Below are 23641 nucleotides of genomic sequence, written 5' to 3'. Positions count from 1 at the left end.
AAAAGTCAAATTAACTTTGACCAAGTATTTTGTAAGTGGCTTACAAACGCCAGTTACAAATATTAAATCAACCAAACTTTGACCAAATATTTAGTAACTATGCAAGTTACTACCTTTTATAACAAATTTAGCTTTTATTTATTTAATTTTTTACGGAATTTTTTTTAATTGAAGTTAAACAACTCACTCCATAGTCCATACTTAATTTTTTTTTTGGCGAATTTGTGAAAGTTTTCCTTGCTTTTGCAGTTAAGCTCCATACTCGTGCGAAGTTCAGTTTTCCCTGCTTTCGCTCCATACTCACTCGACCTATATTCTCGCTTCTCCTCCAAGGAATTCAATCAGAATTGCTTTTTGTTCATAAAGAATTGCTTGAAATTCAACAGAATTGGTTCAATCGAGTTTTAAAGGTGCGTATCTTCGAATTAGGGCTCTTGTAATTATCCCTTTTCCCTTTCTAATTAATTTTATAAGAACCCTAAAATTCGAATTGAATATTGTTGATTAATTTCGAGTCAAATTGGATGATAAAAACCTAATTAGAAACCAAGAAAATTAGGTTCATTTGATTAAAAAGTTGCGCTCTTAACCGTTAATTGAGGCTGTTGTGTGTTTGAACTTAAGGTTAAAAATTATGAAAGATTTGCTGCTCTTGTGCGTTTTTTTTTTTTTTTTTTTTTTTTTTTTAATGTCATATTGTTAGTAAGTTCATAAGTTTTTCTCTTTCCTTGTCTAGCCATTGCTGCTTGTTAATTCATGTCCTTTTTTTTTTTTTAGCTAATCTACTTGTGCTATGCAGAAATTGCCTTTGCTAACTCATGACCTTATTCTGAGAGTTGCTATTCCAGCCGAGTTTGAGGTATGAAATTGAATTAGTATTCCCTATTCATCTGATTCACACAATATAGCCTCGAAAATTACAAGATTATGAGCCTAATTTGATAATTGAATCAAAATTTGCTTGTTAAAGTTGCTATTTTTATTGTTTAGCACCCTCGTTTTTCTCTGTAAATCCTTCCCCCATATATAATTGAGTGATTTTTGGATTTAATCAAGCATTTAGTGTTGGGTCACCTTTGATTATATTTATACTGGTGTATTTGATTGGTATTGTTTAACCTTGTAGTTTGTATTTTGTGATCAATATGGAGCCTACCTTTATCTTGCAAGCATCAGGTAGGTGTATTATTTATTTTTGTCCATTATTAATGCACGAATTTGCTACAAAATTTGTCACGCTAATTGATAATTAATTACTTCAGTGTTCTGAAGCGAAAGGCTGTGAGTTCATTGATACCAATGATCGATTGAGTCAGTTGCCACATGATGTTTTGATGTCAATCATGTTTCTTTTAACAATGAAGGAAGCCGGAAAAACTAGTGTTGTATCACGAACATGGTATAACTTGTGGCGTTGTTTACCTGTCTTGTTCTTCAAAGTCAATCCCTACTCTAAAATCAAAGATAAACTGTTACTTCCCGAACAAAGATCAGGTTCGATAAATTTGATAATTTTTATTCAATTATCAAATTGGTCTAATTCCAAGATTTTTCTTGGCGCTGCTATCTCCGATATTCCAAAGGTACAAGATTGAGTTCTCTGATTATGTCAGATTTATGTGGTCGTTTATCTATTTATTACATACCAAATTGTCAAATCTGTGGTCTTAAAGACTTATGTTTGTGTCATACCAAATTGTCAAACTGAGTTCTCTGAGGGTTTGTCGGATTCCTAAGAAAAAGGTAATCATCAAATTTTACTTGACTGCTTGCTTCTTTTCCACTTGGGTATTGTATTTAATAAGTGTTCTAGGAGCAAACTTTCGAGATCTACCAAGAGTGCGTGTTTGTCTTACTAACAAGGTAGAAATTATGCAGGCCCTTTTTTCTTTTTCTTTTTTTCTTTTTTTCATATCAACTCTACCTTGCATACTTGGTTATGGTTTCCCTTCTTAATTCAGGTATCTCCATTCACAGGTTAACTGTTTCTGCCCTTTAGATAGCAAGGCATTGCAGGAATTTGACAAAGCGTGTTATGAGGTCACTAATGAATATGGAGGAGTTGTGACAACTGAGTCTGTTCCAGTGATGTTTGGAAGGTATTATTCTATTTTTCTAAGTCTATTTATGGATTTGTAACACCTGTTTGATTAATTAGGTTCATTCATGTAGGTCTCTAGATGTTCCTCAAAGCTGCAATGGGGTTGCACAGTTTTTCTTTGAGTATCTTTGTGGAAGACCAAAACATTAAATTTGTGCATTGTCAATTACCTTTGCTTTTGGAGTAGTTTATATTTAATACCAACATTTGTTGTTTTTATTTTTGTTAGGTTGGGGCTGCAGACTATATTGCATTTGCTGAAAATTACCGCACAATCTTTATTTCTGACATACTGGCAATGAGCATGCGTATCAGGGACAAGGTATGAATCGCTGCGTCTTTTCATGTGCTTTGTAGTGGGTAAAAATTTATTAATTTCATGATGCTATCCAATAATAATTTAATGACTAAAAACCTGATCAGTTTAGATCAATTTGAATATCCGTAAATTTAACAAGGATCTTCCCCAAGTAAATCAGTTTTGCTCTATCTTAGCTGAGGTGGCTTCACTTATATTTAATTGTTGGCTCTATCAAGTAATTGTTGTGGATTTCCAAAAAAAAAAAAAACACCGAGTTTCTTACTTCTACCTCCTATATTTAATTTTTAACGATTTGTATTGTAAATTTCTTGTGTTATTTGTGATCAATTGCCCATTGGTTATTTGATATGAACCTTCTCATTATAGGCAACGTAGAGAAAATGAACTAGTCGCTATTGTGATGGCTTTGATATTGGGTAGAGCTGAATTTCAGAACTGAATTCAGAGCTGAATTTCAGAACTGAATTCAGAGCTGAATTTCAGAACTGAATTCAGAGCTGAATTTTAGAACTGAATTCAGAGCTAAGATTCAGAACTAAATTCCTTAATTCATCAGCTAGTTTCCCAGTTACTCTTAGTTTCTCATCCTTGTGTTGTATCTTGTTGTGGATTTCCAAAAAAAAAAAAAACACCGAGTTTCTTACTTCTACCTCCTATATTTAATTTTTAACGATTTGTATTGTAAATTTCTTGTGTTATTTGTGATCAATTGCCCATTGGTTATTTGATATGAACCTTCTCATTATAGGCAACGTAGAGAAAATGAACTAGTCGCTATTGTGATGGCTTTGATATTGGGTAGAGCTGAATTTCAGAACTGAATTCAGAGCTGAATTTCAGAACTGAATTCAGAGCTGAATTTTAGAACTGAATTCAGAGCTAAGATTCAGAACTAAATTCCTTAATTCATCAGCTAGTTTCCCAGTTACTCTTAGTTTCTCATCCTTGTGTTGTATCTTCAGATCTGACAGCAGATCATGGAACAATGGACATCCTTGCTAACAAGGTAACACTTTTATATGATTCCAGCTATCAGTACAAAGATTACCTTTCCTTATTTAGCTTTGAATTAATGATTGATTGTTTTTTTTTCCTTTCTTTTTCATCTTCTGTGGGGGGAGGTGTTAAACTTGACTGATCCATGAACTTACATTGTACACAAATCCAGGTCTGTTCTTGGTTTATTGGCGGAATACCAAAGGACAAAGCCCCTTCTTTGGCAGGAACATTAATGCTTGAAGCAGGCTTTGAAAAGCTTCATGCACTCCCAACTTTTGTAGCAGAGTTCCGCATCATGGATATTGCTCTTTCTGGCCTGAAAATAGATAAGCTTGAAGTGTCAAATGTAGCAAATCGGCCTTACAAGGGTTTCAAAGCTCTAACTCGTGCAGGGGAGTATCAAGTGAGGTCATAAAGTTAAAAGGCTCTGGATATGAGCCCCGAGACCTTGGGAAAGGACTGTGCAAAGAACATCTGCCTTCTTGAAGCTTTGCAGAAAACAGGGTCTTTCCTCCTCATATCTCATCTCAATCATTCATTGGACCTTGGTGCTAGGAATTGCATGATGTCAATTTTTCAATTTGTGTGAGCCATCTTTAGAGCTTTTGGGTGTGTTAGTTGATTTATTTATTTTATTATGAGATACTTGTATCATGTATGTAAACTTCAAAAGGAAATAGAGATTTATAGAGGTTGAAAAGTTCAAGTTCTGGCTCTTTTATCCTTTTCTCCTTCCCCAATTATCACTGTAACCCATTTGACGATGGGTCGTTTGGTAGGATATACTACCATAACTGTAATCGAATCAAATATATATATATATATATATTTATTTATTTATTTGTAACTGGCGTAATCTAATGCTAGTTACTAATAGTATTTTTTAAAAAAATAAAAAAAATTATTTATTTATTTGTAACCGGCATTAAGATTTGTCAGTTACTAATAATACCCTAATTGTAACCGGCTTAACTTAATGCCAGTTACGAATAGTATGCTTTCTAACTTGGAAAATAGACTTTTTGTAACCGACATTAGGTTAAGTCAGTTACGAATAGTACATTATTTGTAACTAGCATTAGCCGATTACGAATAATTTTCACTAGTTGTAACGGTGGCATTCGCAACCAACAATGCCAGTTACAAAAAGTCAATTTCGCCAGTTACAAATAGCATTTTTTCTACTAGTGCTTAAACGCATAATGCGCCACAAAACCTATCCCTCGGTGTTGAAAACACCTTAAGTGCACTAAGGCACCAAAATATAATTTACTCCTCGTGCACATAGACACTTACATAGCTCCTTTCTCAGGCTTATAGCATTAGTAAAAATTATATGAACCATAATAAAATTCCCTTTTAATATTCCAAACCAAATTAAACATGTAGTTTAATTAAACATGCTTTTTATTATGCCATAAATAAAAGTGTGGTTCATATATAACATGCCAAAATAATTATTTCCGTTCAATAATCCATCTCAAATAAATCATGCTTCATAATTCAATCACCAATATCAACCAATTTACAATTTCCAATCATAATTTAGCATGATACTACTTGGGATTAAATAATCAAGCCTAGCATGTTACTACATCATCAAAAATATGCTAAGTACGCGAACATACCTTGAATACGATCTTAAAATCGCCACAACTATAGAAATTACTCACTTCAAAGTCTCCTACAAACCAAAATCATAATATGACATTAAAATCTACTCCACACAAATTTCCAGCAATATATACTGTTATTAAACCACTCATAATTTAATTAAAACAAGCTGAAAATTTATTAAAAACCTCATACTTTAATCCCAATTAATGGGTAGTTAAAATTCTTTCAAGAAACTTAATTTTTAGCATACTACCAAAAATTCCAGCAATATTAATTAATAAAAACTTGCTGTAATTATACTTTAAAACCCTTAAATTAAAGATTTAAACCACCCTAAATCATATTCCTTCAATAATCAACTTTTATAAATCTAGGGTTTCAAAAATTGGGCTTTTAACTAAATTTAAAATCTGAAAATTAATTCACATCATACTTAATATCAATCATCATAAAATCATCACAATACTCATAATTTATAATTAGATCTAGGATTAAACAAAAGAAAAATAAAAAGATTAATTTTTTTTTTCGAAAAGAGGAGGCCAGGCTGCTGGTGGCGCCGCCGCTGCTGCCGACTGCTGCTGGTGGTGGCCGGCGGTGGTGAGTGCCAAAAAAGGGGAAGGGGAAAAAGAAAGAAAAATAAAGTAGAAGGGAGAGAAAGTTTAATTTGCCCAAGTATTGAATATTTATATCCCTCTCTTTAGAAACCCTTCTTACCTAGACTTTCCCTTTTAATCTTTCCTAATCCCTTTCCTAATAAAACTTTACTAAAATAAAACTTTCCTAAATTAAATCCCCACTTAATAAAATAATTAATTAAATAAAACTTTCCTTTTGATAAAACATTCCCAAACTTATATAAAATAAATAATTAAAATGTTATAAATAATTCATTTCAAATTATTTAAATACCCACAAAATACTTATTTAAAATAAAATACGTATAGAAATACGGGGTATTACAGTCTACCCCTCTTAAAAGAAGTTTCGTCCTGAAACTTTTGTAAACGAAATTCAAACTTTTTCCTCACTTTGTATAATATTGCTGTACTTTTTGTCATACCTTCACCTTTTTGTCTCTTTGAGAACACGATTACTCGAAGTACTCATTAAAATTGTGCAAAAAGCACAAAAATAACCAAAAATGTAGGGAAAAAGCGCGAAATTCTACCGCATTCTACCCCCCTTAAAGAAAACGAGTTACGTCCCCGCAACTCAACATATCTAAAACAAGTCTGGGTATTTCTTTTTCATTTCATCCTCGGCTTCCCAATTGGCATCCTCATATTCTTGGTTAGACCATAAGACTTTCACAATCTCAACATTCTTATTGCGTGTATTACGCACTTTACTGTCAAGAATCTTGACGGGTCTTTCCTCATAGGTTAAGCTTTGGTCTAACTCAATGGTTTCAGGTTGTAACACATGAGACTTATTAGGGATATATCTTCTCAATTGAGACACATGAAATACATCATGCACTTTACTTAGCTCCATAGGTAAGGCCAACCTATAGGCTACTTTGCCTATTCTTTGCAGTATCTCATATGGACCAATATACTTTGGGCTAAGCTTTCTCTTCCTTCCAAACCTCATTACTTTCTTCATTGGTGACACCTTTAACAACACTTTCTCACCAACCTCAAACTCTTCTTCTCTACGCTTCAAATCGGCGTAGCTCTTTAGGCGATCTTGAGCTCCTTGAATTTTAGCTTGAATTTCCTTTACTTGCTTCGCTGTATCCTCGATCATTTGAGGCCCTAGAATCATTGTTTCATTTATGTCGTTCCAACAAATGGGACTACGACACTTTCTCCCATACAAAGCCTCAAATGGAGCCATTCCTATGCTCGCATGATAACTATTATTATAGGAAAATTCAATCAAATCCAAGCTATCTTCCCATCCCCCTTGGAAGTCTATAACACAAGCTCTTAACATGTCCTCCAAAGGTTTGAATGGTTCTCTCGGTTTTTCCATCTGTAGCAGGGTGAAACACTGTACTCATCTTAAGTGTTGTACCAAAGTTTTCCTGTACACTTTTCCAGAATTTTGAAAGAAACCTAGAATCTCTATTAGACACAATATCCTTTGGAACTCCATGTAATCTCACAACATTTTTTATGTATGCTTTTGCAAGTTGTTCCATCTTCCAAGTCTCCTTCATTGGTATAAACACTGCAGATTTTGTACGCATGTCCACCACTACCCAAATGGTGTCATTTCCACTCTTTGACTTTGGGAGGCAAGTCACAGAATCCATTGAAAAACAATCTCACTTCCATCTAGGAATTTCCAATGATTGCACAGTCCCTTGGGGTCTCTTGTGCTCTATCTTCACCTTTTGACAAGTCAAACACTTTGCTACAAATTCTGTAACTTCATTCTTCATTCTAGGCCACCAATACACCTTTTTCAAATCCTTGTATAGCTTGTCCCCTCTTGGGTGCACTGAGTAGGGTGTATTGTGACCCTCTTCCATTAACTTCCTTTTAACTTCCTCACATTTCTGTGGTACGCACCATCGACCTTTGTACCTTAAACTCCCATCTTCATGAATTTTGAAATCTGTAGCTTTGCCTTGTTTTATTTACTCGCGAATCCTATCCAACTTCACATCTCCTGCCTGATTTTCCTTTATGTCATCGAATATTGTTGGTTGGATGGTCAGGTTCGCAAGTATGCCTGCTGGTACTCCCCATTCTACAACTTCTAGGTTCATCTTCCTCATCTCTCTACATAACTCATTAGCCACTACTAAAGTATTCAATCCATGACTAGTCTTACGACTTAGAGCATCCGCAACTACATTTCCTTTTCACTTCATGATACTGTATGTCCAAGTCATAATCCGTCGTATAATCCAACCATCTTCTTTGGCGAGAGTTTAAATCCTTTTGAGTGAAAATGTATTTCAAACTTTTATGGTCTATATAAATCCTACATTTCACTCCATACAAGTAATGCCGCCAAATCTTTAGTGCAAATATGATTGTAGCTAATTATAAATCATGGGTTGGGTAATTTACTTCATGAGTTTTTAATTGCCTTGATGCATATGCAATCACCGTTCCATTTTGCATAAGCACACATCCCAAGCCATTCTTTGATGTATCACTATACACATCATAGATTCCACTATTGTCTGGCAGTGTAAGCACTGGTGCTGTAATCAGCTTTTGTTTTAAGAGTTGGAATGCTTCTTCACACTTGTCATCCCACTCAAACTTCTTGTCCTTCTTCATTAGAGTAGTCATAGGTTTAGCAATCTTTGAAAAATCCTTCACAAAACGCCTATAATACCTTGCTAAACCTAAGAAACTCCGAACATCAGATACTGTTTTGGGCGTAGGCCAACCTTTCACAGCTTCGATCTTTGCTGGATCTACTTCCACTCCATCCTTAGCACAAAATGACCTAAGAATGCTACCTTCTCCAACCAGAATTCACACTTAGAGAACTTTTCATAAAGGTTGTTTTCTCTTAGTTTTTGTAGAATTGCCCTTAGGTGTTCTACATGCTCCTCTTTGCTCTTTGAATACACCAATATGTCATCTATGAACACTACGATGAACTTATCCATAAATTGATGAAACACCCCATTCATCAAATCCATAAAGATTGCCAGTGCATTTGTTAATCCGAATGGCATCATTGTAAACTCATAATGTCCATATCTTGTCCTAAATGCAATTTTAGGAATGTCCTCATCTGCAATCCTCAACTGGTGATACCCAGACCTCAAATTAATCATAGAAAACACCGTTGCACCTTTTAACTGATCATACAAATCATCAATCCTTGGTAATGGGTACTTGCTCTTTATTGTTACCTTATTCAGTTCTCTGTAATCAATACACAGTCTCATACTCCCATCCTTCTTCTTAACTAATAAGACTAGCGCTCCCCAAGGAGATGCGCTTGGTCTAATGTATCCTTTTTCCAATAAATCTTGCAGTTGCTCCTTTAGCTCACTCATTTCGGCAGGTGCCATGCGATATGGTGCTTTGGATATTGGTGTTGTCCCTAAGACTAAATCTGTTGTGAAATCAATTGCTCTCTTAGGTGGCATTCCAGGGATCTCCTTTGGAAATACATCTAGGAACTCATTCACCACTTCTATATCCTCTAGTTTAGTTGCCTTCTCGTGATCCATGTTTCTAACACTACAGAAGTACACTGGATGTCCCTTCTTAATGTACTTTGCCAACTTTAGCACTGATATCAACCTTGGGCACTTGGTTTCACCATGCATCCAATAAGTCACTGACTCATTCTCACTTGTGCTCATTTTCACTTTCCGCGATCGACGATTGATTTCTGCACTGTACTTACTCACCAATCCATTCCCAGAATGAGATCAAAATCACTCATCCCAAACTCGATGAGGTCAGATAGAAACACTTTCCCTTCAATTTCTAAAGGCACGTCTCTAAAGGTTTTGGTACATTTCACTACCCCACCCGTAGGAATGGTTATAGGTAGGTCTACTACTTCTACTATTTTCAAACAGTCTTTAAGTTTCGAAACAATGCCCTTTGAAATGAAAGAAAAACTTGCACCAGAATCAAACAAAACTTTAACAGGAATAGAGTTAATAGAAAAAGTACCAGTAATGACATCTTTCGTGGAATCAGCCTCATGCCTACTCAACACATTCAGTTTCCCTGTAGTTCCACCTTTCTGTTGATTATTCCCACTGCTGTTGTTGTTGCCCTTTGCTCCATTTTGCTGCACCCCCTTATTCCAGAAAAGTTATTGTTGTTCCCCTAAAAGTTCCTTTGGGTCCCTCCTGAATTATTATTCATCTTGTTCCCATTAGGATTTTTAGAGAAACACTCGTACTCTCTATGCCCCATCTTATTACAAGCACGACAAGTAACCAGATTGCCTTCGCAATCCCTTCTAGGGTGGTTATTCTTGCACCTCTTGCAAAAATAACGCCTCTCATTCTTGTTATTCCCTTGGTTAAGTTTATAGCCCCTCCATTGAAGTTTCGTCCTCCTTGACGATTTTTACCTTGGGAATTATTGTTGTTGTGGAAGTTGTTGTTGTTATGGTGGTACTTCTGCTTCTTAAAGCTGTTCTGGTTACCCTGTTGGTTTCCAGAACTTTGCCCCACCTCTTTCCTCTTCTTCTTCCCTTCTATCTCAGCTAGTTCTTTCTTCTTCTTCACCTCTAGTGCATAAAGGTGTGCGGTTCTCCCATACACTTCATCCAAGGTTTCAAACACTTGCCCACACAACTTCAGCTGCAAATCAGTAGTCAAACCACTCTCAAACTTTCTAGCCTTTGCCTTCTCTGTAGCAACAAACTCTTTAGCAAAACGAGACAACTCAATAAACTTTGTGTAGTATTCAGTGACTGACATCTCCTCCATCTTGAGGTTTGAGATTTCCTCATCTTTCTGCTTCTGTAAGAAGCTAGCGTAAAACTTGTCTCTCACTTTCTCCTAGAACTTAGTCTAATTGAATCCAGGAAATGCCCTAATGGTAGCTTCATTTTGTTACCACCAAAGGTCAGCTTCACCTCTCGGATAATAAGTAGCGCAACCCACCTTAATTAGAATTTTCTGGACATCCAACTGCCCCAAACAATTTCTCAAACTCCCTTAACCAGTTTTCCAGTATGGTAGGGTTAGGCTCTCCCTGATAGGTTGGTGGTTTGCTTTGGGCCACCTTCTTGAAAAGCTCTCCTTGTGCGTCTCCATTATTAGTTCAATTCCTTGCCAACTGTTGGGCAACAACTGCCAATTGCCTCACAACTTCACTCAGATCACTCCCCATCATTATTGTTACCACTTCCCCCTACCATCTTTCTTCTCTTGAATTAAAAACAAGGGTCTATATTAGATATGGTCTTGGTTAGCTTTCAAGGCATACACTCATCTATTAATTAACACCCTTAAAACATTCGTAGTAAATTTGAAGCTAACAAATTGGGATAGCAAAAGCTAGAATTCCCTAAATTTGTAACTTTGTCAATCAATTATTGATTGCTAACCAACCATACATTTAATAAAGCATCACATAGATAAATAAAAATAATTCCCATAAATTCCCATAGCTTAGAAATAATTTATCGGAATGCTTTTGTTTGAAGTTTGGCTCATTGAATGGTAAGATGAACAATTTTGGGAAGTGAAATGAATTATTTGTCAATAAAATAAATTAATTGACAAGGAAATAGATAGAACTTTATTAATAATAAAGGAATTGAATAGAATTACTGAAATAAAAATGAGTTCTTAAAACTTCTGCTTTACATAATAAGCTCACTGACTCACTGTGGTCATGCCACTTATTACTTTACTAAAACTGAAAGAAATGATAAACTAAAAATAAAACTAAGAATCCTTAATGAAAAAAAACCATAAAAGTCTAATCCTTTCGAACGTTGTCCCTCTTATCAGTGGACTGTTTGTAGCTTCTAGGATCGAAGTCAGGATCATCTGTCTCCTCCACGGGTTCAGGTGACACTGGTTCAGGCTCTACTTGCACGAACTCTCCCTCTTCCTCCTCATCAGATGAAATATCTATTATAAGTGGAGTTGGAGGTGGATTTGGGTTAGAAATTTCCATCAGGGAACTATCTCCCTCTCCTTGCTCTCCATTTTCTACTTGGTCACCCTGAGAAGAAGAAGAAGAATACGAACTCCTTGACTGGTGACTAGAAGAAGGAGGATTATTCCCTACTGGATTGTCATAATAGTAGTCAGGATATGGAATGTGCAAAGGTTGACAATGGGTTTTCTCGACCCTAATAAGATAAGTAATGAAAATTCTGTAGTCTGGGTACCATTATCCAAAATAATCCTTATGCTTGTGGTAGTTTAGGATGTCCCCTGGAAGATAAAAATCAGAAAATTTTACTTTGACGGCGAGATAAGGAGGCTCATCTAGAAGGCAATGACCAATCATAGCTGAAATACGGTCGGGATTATCATAAATCCTGTCCCTTAGGACATTGCTCATGTAGGAACATAAATAGCGAATCTTTTCTACGTAATCATAGGGATGTTCATTGTTTTTCTTAACGATAGTGCCAATTTGGGTGAATTTGTTAGGGAGAATCGGCATCCTGTAAAGGAAAGGCTTAGAAAAGAATTCCCTTTCCCAAAGAAAACAAAATAATACAGTTCTTACATGAATTAGGTTCAATGTTCAATCAAACAATCTTTCTTATTCCTAATCACATAATTACATGCTCACAAGCAATCCATTCACATGATTAAACATCACAACCTAAATATTAATGCATACAAGAACATGATTATTTCTAACTTATATGCCCAAATTCTTTCCTACCCAATCTCACCAACATGCTTTTAAAAGCTTTTAACACATAATACTTACCTCAATCCTTGCTTTCCTGCGAAAAGGAACAAACTAAAAAAAATATTTTCGACTCCTCTTACATAAAATTTTCGAAAATAAGAATCAAAAAGACCAAAAAATTTTCGCCCCCCCCCCCTAAAAAAAAATCAGACACCTTAAGTAATAAAAAAAATTTTGGACAACCCCTAAAAAAAAAAAAAAAAAAATTCAGACCTTCCCTAATTAAAAAAAAAAATTCGGGTTTTTAATTTAATTAAAATAAAATATTTGATCTTCTCAAAATAAATTTTTTTTAAATAACTCTCTTTAGAAATCCACAAATAAATAAGTACTTGGTCAAGTTTCAAAACAAAACAATTTAAAACACGTTTTTGGCTTTAGTGGTAATAAAATCTCAACCAAAGCTCTGATACCACTTTATAACACCCTAGAAATTCCTTTCTTTAAAAATACATGTTTTGCTCTGTTTAAAATTTGAAATAGGAAAATCTAAGACATTACCGCCACCATGAAAACGGCTAAGGCAACTATCAAAGACACACAGCGGAAGACTCTCTTTAAAAATATTTAAAACGACTCAACTTAAAAAGTCAACCAACAAAAGTAAAGTCAAACCAAAGTAAAACAAAGTCAACCTACAACTTGGAACCAAAAATAGAACCGAGTTTAAAACCTTCGCTCTAGTCTCTCAAACAATAATATCATAAAATAATTAAAGTAATAAACATATCATAAATTAATGGAAACTAGCATGATTCGCTCTTCACTCATGCCCATCATGAATATGCTTCATCACCTAAAAAGCTTCGCTCTACTTGTTTCCACTACTCTCCATTAAAAATGGGTCATCATAGGGCCAAGGTAAAGACAAGGCCAGCAAACACACAATCAGCAAAACTGAGTACATAAGTGTATATAAACACACTAACATGCTTCCACCTATCAACACACAACTTACCTCGTTGCACCTGTTTACAAGCACGCAACATACAACAAAACTTCTCAACTAAGTAACTAAATAATTTACTCCCTCCGTTACATATTACTCGCAACAAAGGGGTATTATTTGTGAGACATAAAATATTCCTTTGTTGTGAGTAATATGAAACAGAGGGAGTATTTAGTATTGATTACGCATCGAACGGGTTTCCTACCTAACCTGCCCCAATAAAGGGGTATCAACACGCGAGCTAACCGTGCCAGTATAAAAGAACCACTCCTAAGTGGCGGAATTCCTGAGCATAATAATAAAAGGAAAATACAACGTCCTGTACTCCCAGTAAAAGTTATGGTCAAATATAAAGTCGCATAACTCCCCCCATATGTTCATACTCAAGGTATATACGTTCCAAGAGTTTTGGTGCGTAATCTCTTTCACTTTACGTTATTTACATATTATTAAAGTTGGTGATGACTCTCAAACCATAATCATTCAATCATAATAATTATTCAAACAATCAATATACCAATTTAATTCTTGAATAATTAGTGACCACATAATATTTAATGTTGAACTCTTTTTAAATCTACCTTGGTGTCAATGACACCTTAAACGCATAATGCGCTACAAAACCTATCCCTCGGTGTTGAAAACACCTTAAGTGCACTAAGGCACCAAAATATAATTTACTCCTCGTGCACATAGACACTTACATAGCTCCTTTCTCATGCTTATAGCATCAATAAAAATTATATGAACCATAATAAAATTCCCTTTTAATATTCCAAACCAAATTAAACATGTAGTTTAATTAAACATGCTTTCTATTATGCCATAAATAAAAGTGTGGTTCATATATAAAATGCCAAAATAATTATTCCTGTTTAATAATCCATCTCAAATAAATCATGCTTCATTATTCAAATCACCAATATCAACCAATTTACAATTTCCAATCATAATCTAGCATGATACTACTTGGGATTAAATAATCATGCCTAGCATGTTACTACATCATCAAAAATATGCTAAGTACGTGAACATACCTTGAATACGATCTTAAAATCGCCACGACTTATAGGAATCAGTCACTTTAAAGTCTCCTACAAACCAATTTTTTTTATCATAATATGACATTAAAATCTATTCAACACAATTTTCCAACAATATATACTCTTATTAAACCACTCATAATTTAATTAAAACAAGCTGAAAATTTATTTAAAACCTCATACTTTAATCCCAATTAATGGGTAGTTAAAATTCTTTGAAGAAACTTAATTTTTATCATACTACCAAAAATTCCAGCAATATTAATTAATAAAAACTTGTTGTAATTATACTTTAAAACCCTTAAACCCTAAATCATATTCCTTCAATAATAAATTATTTAGAAATTTAGGGTTTCAAAAATTTGGGCTTTTTAATTAAATTAAAATCTAAAAATTAATTCACATCATACTTAATATCAATCATCATAAAATCATGACAAAACTCATAATTTATAATTAGATCTAGGATTAAACAAAAGAAAAATAAAAAGATTAAATTTTCTTTCTCGAAAAGAGGAGGCCAGACAGCAACATGGCACCACAGCTGGCTGCTGGTGGTGGCCGGCGGCCCATCGGTTGTTGTGGTGGCCGGCGATGATGAGTGCCGAAAAAGAGGAAGGGGAAAAAAAAAGAAAAATAAAGAAGAAATGAGAGAAAGTTTACCTTGAGTATTCTCCACTCTAGGCAAAGTTTAATTTGCCCAAGTATTGAATATTTATACCCCTTTCTCTAGAAACCCTTCTTACCTAGACTTTCCCTTTTTAATCTTTCTTAATAAAAAATTAATAAAATAATGAATGATAATATCCAACCTAGAAATTAAAGATATCATTCAAACAATTAATCATGTCAATTATACCATTAAATATATAATCCTAGATAGCTTTTTGTTTAATATTTAAAAAAAAAAAAAATTAAAGCAAGCTAGTATTAATTAGGAGATATCATCTAGACACTTAGGGTTTGTTCTGTTCATATTATTTTCACTTATTTCAGGTCTAATAATTCAGATAAGTTAAGATAAAATCAAATAAATTCAGATAAAAAGTTCAGATCAGATCAGATCAGCAAAAATAGGTTCATATCAAAGCATCGTTATAGGTGCAGTTATTTATCGCTAAATATCTTTAATTACGTAATAAAAAAATCATAAAATTACATATTAATAAAATGTGCATTAATACAAATCTAACAAGACCTCACTTGATATAATTCTTCTTTATAGATTATAGTACACAGGGTCGTCTCCGACAATTTATAGGCCCTGTTCTAATTACAAAAATTAGGCCCTTAATAATTTTTAAAGAACCATTTTTAAATAAAGGTAGAGTATTATTGTTATACTCTAAAAAAAAAAAAGCAACAATAACAACCGGCAAAGAGCATAGCTCCAAGTCTACAAACTCTAATGGAAGAATTCTTGGCCAAAGAACTTGTGGATTGAACTGAATTACAATTGAAAAAAGATTGTAATTTTTTTTTCTTTGCAAATATTCTAATTGACTAATTGTTTGTGGGTAAGAAAGTACTTAATACTGGTATAATATGAAAATAAATTGGCAATTACTTGTGAATCAAAATCGGATATTGTAATTGAGGATAAATTGTTGCTTAAAGTTTAATTTGCCTAAAATATAGTGGTAAAGTTGGGTACAATTAAGGGAATTAGAGAAGAAAAAAAAGTGTTTAATTTTAATTGAAAATTTTAAAACTAAAATCAAAGACTTAAATTTGGAGAAAAAAGAATCTAAAGAGTTTGGAGATGATTTTAGAAATGGTGGCCTTATTTTACGAAAATATGATAAAGGTGAGATATTTACCTTTTTTTTTTTTTTTTTTTTTTTTTTACTTGAACCATCTCAATATTGGGCCCCTTAATTCTGGGGGCCTTGTTCTATGTATCTTAAAAAACATGCTCTAAGACGGCCTTGATAGTACACAAAAGGTTAAAATTTGGACAAATCATACAATCATATCAGATCATATCGACAAAAATAAGGTGAACTAAACAAGAAGCCTTAAATTACATTCAAAATTGAAAAAAAAAATTACAAAAAAGAGGAGAGAGAAAATAAAGAAGATGATGATATTGTAGGAGAGAGAGAGAGAGAAAGAGGGAGAGAGAGAGCGCCAAACTACTACTCCGTATATATTAACAAAGCACATTTGAAACCAATAATCCCACCTTTGCCTCATCTTCCTTTGCGTATTTTGGAAATAATCCCACCTTAACACCCCATATTCTCAAAATAAGCCTTTTACCGGGATTTGTGAAATTGACAACTTTTTTTAGAAGGCAATATGACACGTGCCATCTTTTAATTGGGTTTTTTTTTTTTATAATTTTAAAAAAAATAAATAGGAAAATTTGTTAATTACTACCTCACTAAAAGGGGTCTTTGTGAATTACTACACCTAAAAAAAAGTTGTTAATTATTACCCCTAAAACTGATTAATTCTAGCAACTACTACCTTTTTTACTAAGAGAAGGTAAGTCGCACCCAATATTTCGTGCGGCAACTTTTATTGTCCTTCATTTACTGCTACTTTTCAATTCGATTTCTCTCTAATTGCTTATCTTTCTCTCTCTAACTTGTAATGCAACATTAAAAATTGTATTTTGAAAATGATAATCAATAACTGAATGTTGGTATAATGTTTCTCGAATTTTTCCAAAATGTCCAAAAAAATCGAATTGGGGCTTTCTTGTGTGATGTATAATTGTTGAAATTAATTATCCCATATGATTGTATGTTTAATTGGGACCATTTTGATAACAAATGCATGTATTTTGGTTGAGAAATGAGCAAGTTATGTTATACCCATGAGCTTAGTACGAACCTTCAATGAAGGTTCCTCCATTGTTGATCACCTTTTAATTTTTAATTTTTTATTTTTTTGTAAAATATTTTTAATAGAGCATATATATTATTTGGTAGAGGATATGTATTATTTGATAGTGTATATCTATTATCTGATAGAGGATATGTATTATGTTAGAAAATATGTACATTTAATTAGAGGATATATATATATATATATATATATATATATATATATATATATATATATATATATATAGGATATGTAAACTTCATTGGAGGATATGTATTGTTGGAGAAGGTCTGGCGCATAGCTCCTATATGCAAACATTGCATATAGGATGGCAATGTAGTAATAAAGTTGAAGTTGTAGTTGGAGTATAAAGTACCATTTGATAGGTAAATAGTACCATTAAAAGTTGTAGTGGTATAAATATTATGCTAATAGTACAAATAAGTATGTAAATGGTACATCAAAATATTATACCATTGTGAGATATAATAGTAGTACTTAGATCTAATGGTACAATATACATGCATAATAGTACAAAAAATGTACCACTGTAACCATAAAAAGTACCATTCTGGATGTCAAACCTCAGCGCTTTTCCACTTTTGCCCTCCTATATGCATTTTTGCATATAGGGACTATGCGACTAGTGGGACTCATGTATTGTTTATTAGAGGATATGAATTATTTGATAGAAGATACCTATAATTTATTAGAGGATATGATTTATCCTCAATTGAACTAAAATGTATTATCAATCTAACTAAAATGTATCCTCAATAGACAATGTTGTATCCTCAATCTAACTAAATGTATCCTCAATATAAATAACTGTATCCTCAATGTAAGTTATTATAACCTCAAACTAACTAAAATTTATCCTTAGTAGACAATATTGTATACTCAATAAAATGTATTTTCTATAGACAATATTGTTCGACAACCTCCACATTTTAGGGAACACCATCCAAGATTAATTCGCCTTGAGCTATCTTCTCAAATCGGGTAACAACTTTCTCATCCTAGGGAATGCTGTCCAAGATCACTACGCCTTGAGCCGTCTTGTCAAATTTTCTCATCTCCACGCCTTGGAAGTGATAGCTTTGCATGTCTTGCATCTTTTGCCTTAGATCTTTGTAAATATTACTTGTCTGTCTGGGACTTAGTAAACCTGCATCTATGTTTTGGACTATAGGACTTTGCTTGTGTTTTTCTTAGGGTTGACCTAAGGCTTGCTGTGTTTGACTCAATATGTTTGGTTGACTTGAGGTTGACTCAAGGTTTAGTGTATTTGACTCTTTATGTGACTTAATGTGTTTTGACACGTGTGTGTAGACTAAACTCGATGTGATACGACATGACTCAATGTACATGACTCGTGTGTGCATTGTGTTTGTGCTCGTGCGACTTAAAATGCAGAAAAGAAAAAAATTTCCGTCATTTTTGTGGAGGTTACCAACTTTCTCCCGATAAGAAAGACGCGGAAAGGAATTAGTGAAGTGTTGCGGTGCATGTTGAATGAGCTTAATCGAATGCATGTGTTGATTTTGTATCTTATGGCGCAAGGATTGTAATATCCTAGACTATTTCAGTTGATGACTCGATGATGAAAGTATTTGGGTAACTTAGGCGCAGAGGCTAATTACTTCATACTTTGTGATGTAATGATGATTATAATAGTGAGTGACCTTGATATGACAAGGCATGCTTCAAAGTTGTGTTAAGATTTCATGACCAAGGGTTCCTAAAGGAAAGATTATTTAGTCAAGTATTTGTGATGTGTGTGAAAGTGACACTAAAGTTAGGCCGCAAGGGCTAAGTGTATGGAATATATTTTGACAAGAGCCAAATAATGGTGACTCTTAGGCTGGGTAAGCTAATGAAGTAGGGATCAAGCCCCCAAGTCTAGCTCTAAATGGATAGGGATGAGCATTGGAGATCCCTTGATATGATCATGTGTGAATGTAAATGTATAATTATTACGGCTGCACCCCAATGTGAGGTTTCCTACGTATCTGTTAGGAATCAGGCCGAATGTAGTTCTAGCTGAACTTCGCACAAGTGTGTGTGTGTGTACTGACAGGCTAAAGTCGTATCACCTAATTAAAAGTAATTCCTAAAACCAATAACTAAAATAGATAGGGAAGTAGGGTCGAATCCAAAGGGAAACGAGTCTTTCTATTCCTAATTAATTAATATAATCTAGATTATAGAGTAACTAAATTATAGATATGATGAAATTAAACTAAAGGAGATAAAAGTAGGGAGAAATCAATTAATAAAAGCCTAGGGTATAGGTTCACCAATAGACAATATTCTAGGGTAAAACATAATAATCAATCATCAATGCATCAATTAATCAGATCATAAAGGGCTTTCTCTACGTATTACAATCAAAGAATTAATCTACCGGTATTAAATCTCATCTCTCGAATCTCGACTTAACCATTTATAAATTAACCTGCCTATTGAAACTAAGCCTAGATATCAATTCTCATCTCTCGAATCTCGAATTAATATTGCTAAACTTATACATAAAAGACCAACGCTAATCTAGTTGCAGAGCATTAAATTAATCAATAGGAAATTAATCAAGCATTGACAATCAACAACAATAATTTACCCCTTCATATTATTTATGGATCCCTATAAACCCTATAAAGAAAACTACTCAGACATAATTAAAACTAAACTAATCAAAGCAATTAAACAAGACATGATGAAAGAAATAAAGTAAATAACTGAGATTAAAGCAGAAGAAATCGTTACCAAAGTAATCGGAATTAAAGAGTTGAATTAAGAACAAATTAGAGGATAAAGTTGTAGAGAGAGAAAATAATCTAAAACTAAGTAGAGAGAGAAAGTCTAAGAGAAGAGGTACCAAAACAAAAGCATTAAATCGTATTTATACAAAATAATTACTCCTAATTAAAACTAAGAAATTCCGCTGAACAGAACTCCTCAAAATCTCGCGCCCGATCGGGCGAAGGGCCGCCCGATCGGGCCCGCCTTTCTTCCATCATAAGCGTCTCTCGAGCCCGGCCGGGCGCGATGCCTTTTTCTTCATTAACCCCGCCCGGTCGGGCGCGCCTTCGGGCGGAAGCTTCGCTGGCCGGGCAAAGACACTTGGGCAAGCTTGGACTTCGATTAGGCTCCGATTCTTCGGCTCAATCCGGATTTCCTCTTCGGGTCTTAAATACTTGGTCCAAATTCCTCGGAATCTCAAATGTTGAGCCCTTAATCACCGGTTCGATGACTCTACCCGGCCCTGGGCTATAAAGGATGGTCGTGCTCCTCCAATGCTCGTAGTTGCTCTATAAAAATCCCGGGAAAATGCTCCAAAGGTGCAAATCCCTACAAAAGTCAACCAAAACTACGAAAACACTAGAAAACACCAATTAGTAACAAAAGTAGCTCTAAAGAGCCAAAAACACTACCAATTATGACCAGGGACAGAGGTAAAACACTATAAAATGGACATATCATATACCTCAAAGAGGTCTTTGAAGGGTTGTAACATGGTTAGGCTAAAAGTTGAAGAAGAAGGGGATAAAGGCTCAAGACCCTAGATAACCCCCCAAGGTGTGCTACCTTGCTTTTGAATCTTTGTATTTATATGCTTGAGGTTTCTCACTTTCAAACTCTCTTTTGTGTTTTTTATTTTTTTTATTTTTTTATTTTTTTTTTGTATTTATTATTTTTTTTCTTACTCTCTTTTTTTTTTTTTTTTTTTTTTTTTTGCTTTTGCAGTTTCTTCATATTCAAATCCCTTTTCTATGAGCGTGGGCAATCCTGATCATGTGGTCTATCACTCACTTGGCATTCATGTTTCTCAGGCACGATACCGAGCACTCGATAACAGACGCAATTTGAGACGTGTCCTTATCAAAGATTTGTTTATATCAAAGACATTGGAACACTTGCCCTTTTGCACACTTTATTGCTTTTTGCTTTTTTGAATTTTTGAGATCTAGGTAAAATCACTCAAGCTTTTGTATTTAAAACTTGCATAAGTTGCACACCATCCCATCCCAAGGTTAGGTAGATGTGAGTTGAAAAAAGAAAGGTCTATCATTAGACGAGGCTCAAAGTGGTTTATCAAGAAAGGAATTGTAATTCAAAGGGTGAAAGTGATATGATATGGCTACAAGGGTGCCTCAAATCATTAGTATACCTTGTGCTTAGTTCGGCATGGATTTTTTTTTTTAATGCATGAAATGATCATATGTAAAGAAATAAATGCTCATTTTATTAAAATGGAAAAGGATAAAAAATAAAAAAAAAACAAACTCTTAATAAATCTAATGAGGAAGATGAGGAATACCTATGATAGACTTATTGGGGAAAGGTGAAATTAAAAAAAAATAGAAAAAGAGGTCACGAAATCTTATCGTTGAAGCTCGCCTCATGTCTTGTGCCCTATCATCATTCTGTTTTCTTGCCAGCTGGAGGTATGGGAAGCTTGTTATTATCGGTCAAATATTGGATGACCTCTTTTAGCTTCCAACAACTCTCGGTAGTATGCCCCCTACCTTGATGGTACTTGCAATGAGCGTTAGAATCCTAGTTGGGTGACCTGTTTTCAGATGCTGGATCTTGAAGAGGTCCAATGGGAGTGATGAGTCCCTTGGCATGGAGTCGATCGAAAGCAGTATCGTAGTTCATCCCAATAGGGGTGAACTCTTTCCTTAGTTGCTTTTTAGGTCTTTGATTATCCGTAGCTAAGACTTCATTAATGTTGGACTTAATGATTTTGATGATGACACAACCTCACTTACTTACAGACTAATAAGTGCTTGATTGTTTAAGTGTGTGATCAGTTGCAAAGACCAGGAGAACTAAGAGTCTTGTAAAGATACCATGAGGAACAAGAAGGCTGGAAGCAAAGCTATCCAAAAAGAAGAGTTCCTTTGCAGGAACTAGTGCTTCAGAAATAAAGACTTGAGAAGAGAAGGTTCCCCTCAGGGAATAGAAGCTTCAGAGCAGATGCTTCACCAGAGAAGAGAAGTTCCCCTTGAGGAACAGAAGCCTCGGAGTAGAAGCTTCATCAGAGAACATGAAGACTAAATATATTTTTATATTTTAGGATTTATGTAAGTATAAGGATAGAATTATACTAAAAAATTGCTGTGTGGAATTGGTCAAAATAATGCTATCATGTTTTTAGGAAAATAGTTTTTCAACGTTTATCTTTTCTAACAAAAAGGATTTTATTTTATTCTGATTTTCAAAAATATCTTTTTAACAAATAAAATCTGATTTTATGTTTTTCAAAACTTGCGACCTACTCCCCATGATCTTCTTCATGTCATGGCCAAGCACATTGAGGAGTTTATGTTTCCTTGAATTAAGGAACATGATCTTTTTAGTGGTTGGAGTAGTGGCGTAATGGGATTGTTGTACAAAGAAAGTTTTCCAAAGTGTTTACTGCTCTATAAATAGTTTTCGATCTAAGTTGGAAAAACCCACCCTTGCTCAATTAAGTTTTCAGCTTTTGCTTTCTTTATTCGAGTTAAGAGTCCAATTCCACATTAGTGAAATAGAGTGTTCTTACGTTCTTATACTAGAGTTATTTCATTCGAGTTGTATTTTGGGGAATGGGGAAGTTTGAGTGAACTTCTATTTTATGAGAAAGAGAAGAGGGAAAGAGAAGTGAGAAAGAGAAGAAAGATAGAGAAGAGAAAGAGAAGAGAAGAGTAACAAGTTGAGTGACTTGTTCCTCGGGGTTTCAAGTTCGTTGAGGAACTTGAAGTTAGAGTCTTTAGTTTGTAATAGGACCATTTGCCCTATTCTAGTGAAGATTCTTTTCCCAAAATCCCAAGTGGTCGTGGTTTTTCTCCTTGTTAGGGCCAAGGAGTTTTCCACGTAAAAATCTCTCTTGCACTTTTTAGTTCCTTTAGCTTATCTTTCAGTTCCTCTAGCTTACTTAGTTTAAATTCTGCAAAAAGTTTGACTATTCTGTCATACTACAATTCAACCCCCCCTTCTTGTAGTATTCATTGAAACAACAATTACGGTTAAAGGTACTAACATTATTACTAGAGTAGGTGTTTTCGGAAGAAGGATTGTCGTTCTTCTTTCCTTTCCAGCCACTGTTGTTACTATGGTTAGTAACTTTCTGTTTTGCAAGATCATATTCAATATCAATACATATGTCATAGACATCTTTGAAAGTATTTAAATTGCATTGATATTTCAGGTGCTTTTAGTACTTGTCATGGAGGTTCTTGATTCCTTTTCATTGATATTGCATTGATATTGCATTGAACATCCTCACAGATTCCTTTTAGTGCTTTGAAAGTATTTAAATTGCATTGATATTGCATTGAACATCCTCACAGATTCCTTTTCAGTAGGAACTTCTACCATCTTAGCAGAAGTTTTCCTCCACTTGTTGAAAAAGGAAGTAAATCCTTCGTTTTCTTTTTGTTTCAACATCTC

The 23641-nt window shown here is 34.3% G+C and overlaps 1 protein-coding gene across 5 annotated transcripts; it reads left to right on the top strand.

Annotated features, from left to right (window-relative positions):
* Positions 1 to 219: 219 nt before the first annotated feature.
* LOC145582202 (uncharacterized) lies at positions 220 to 4128 on the top strand. Of its 5 annotated transcripts, none has more exons than XR_014099832.1 (8): positions 220 to 410; positions 800 to 859; positions 1127 to 1176; positions 1263 to 1863; positions 1978 to 2099; positions 2331 to 2423; positions 3386 to 3429; positions 3592 to 4128. XR_014099832.1 is itself a non-coding variant. In XM_081639204.1 (8 exons), exons 4-6 carry the CDS (start codon positions 1678 to 1680, stop codon positions 2249 to 2251), a joined length of 387 nt encoding a protein of 128 aa, XP_081495330.1. In that variant the 5' UTR covers positions 220 to 410; positions 800 to 859; positions 1127 to 1176; positions 1263 to 1677; the 3' UTR covers positions 2252 to 2423; positions 3386 to 3429; positions 3592 to 4128. The 5 variants fall into 5 exon arrangements, 2 of the variants coding, with proteins under 2 accessions (XP_081495330.1, XP_081495331.1); XR_014099833.1 differs by having other exon boundaries at positions 1962 to 2099; XM_081639204.1 differs by having other exon boundaries at positions 2173 to 2423.
* Positions 4129 to 23641: the final 19513 nt, after the last annotated feature.

Source organism: Chenopodium album, chromosome 15 (genome assembly GCF_948465745.1).
Source record: "Chenopodium album chromosome 15, dcCheAlbu1.1, whole genome shotgun sequence".
Taxonomy (NCBI): Eukaryota; Viridiplantae; Streptophyta; class Magnoliopsida; order Caryophyllales; family Amaranthaceae; genus Chenopodium; species Chenopodium album.
This window is presented reverse-complemented; position numbering and strand designations above follow the sequence as displayed.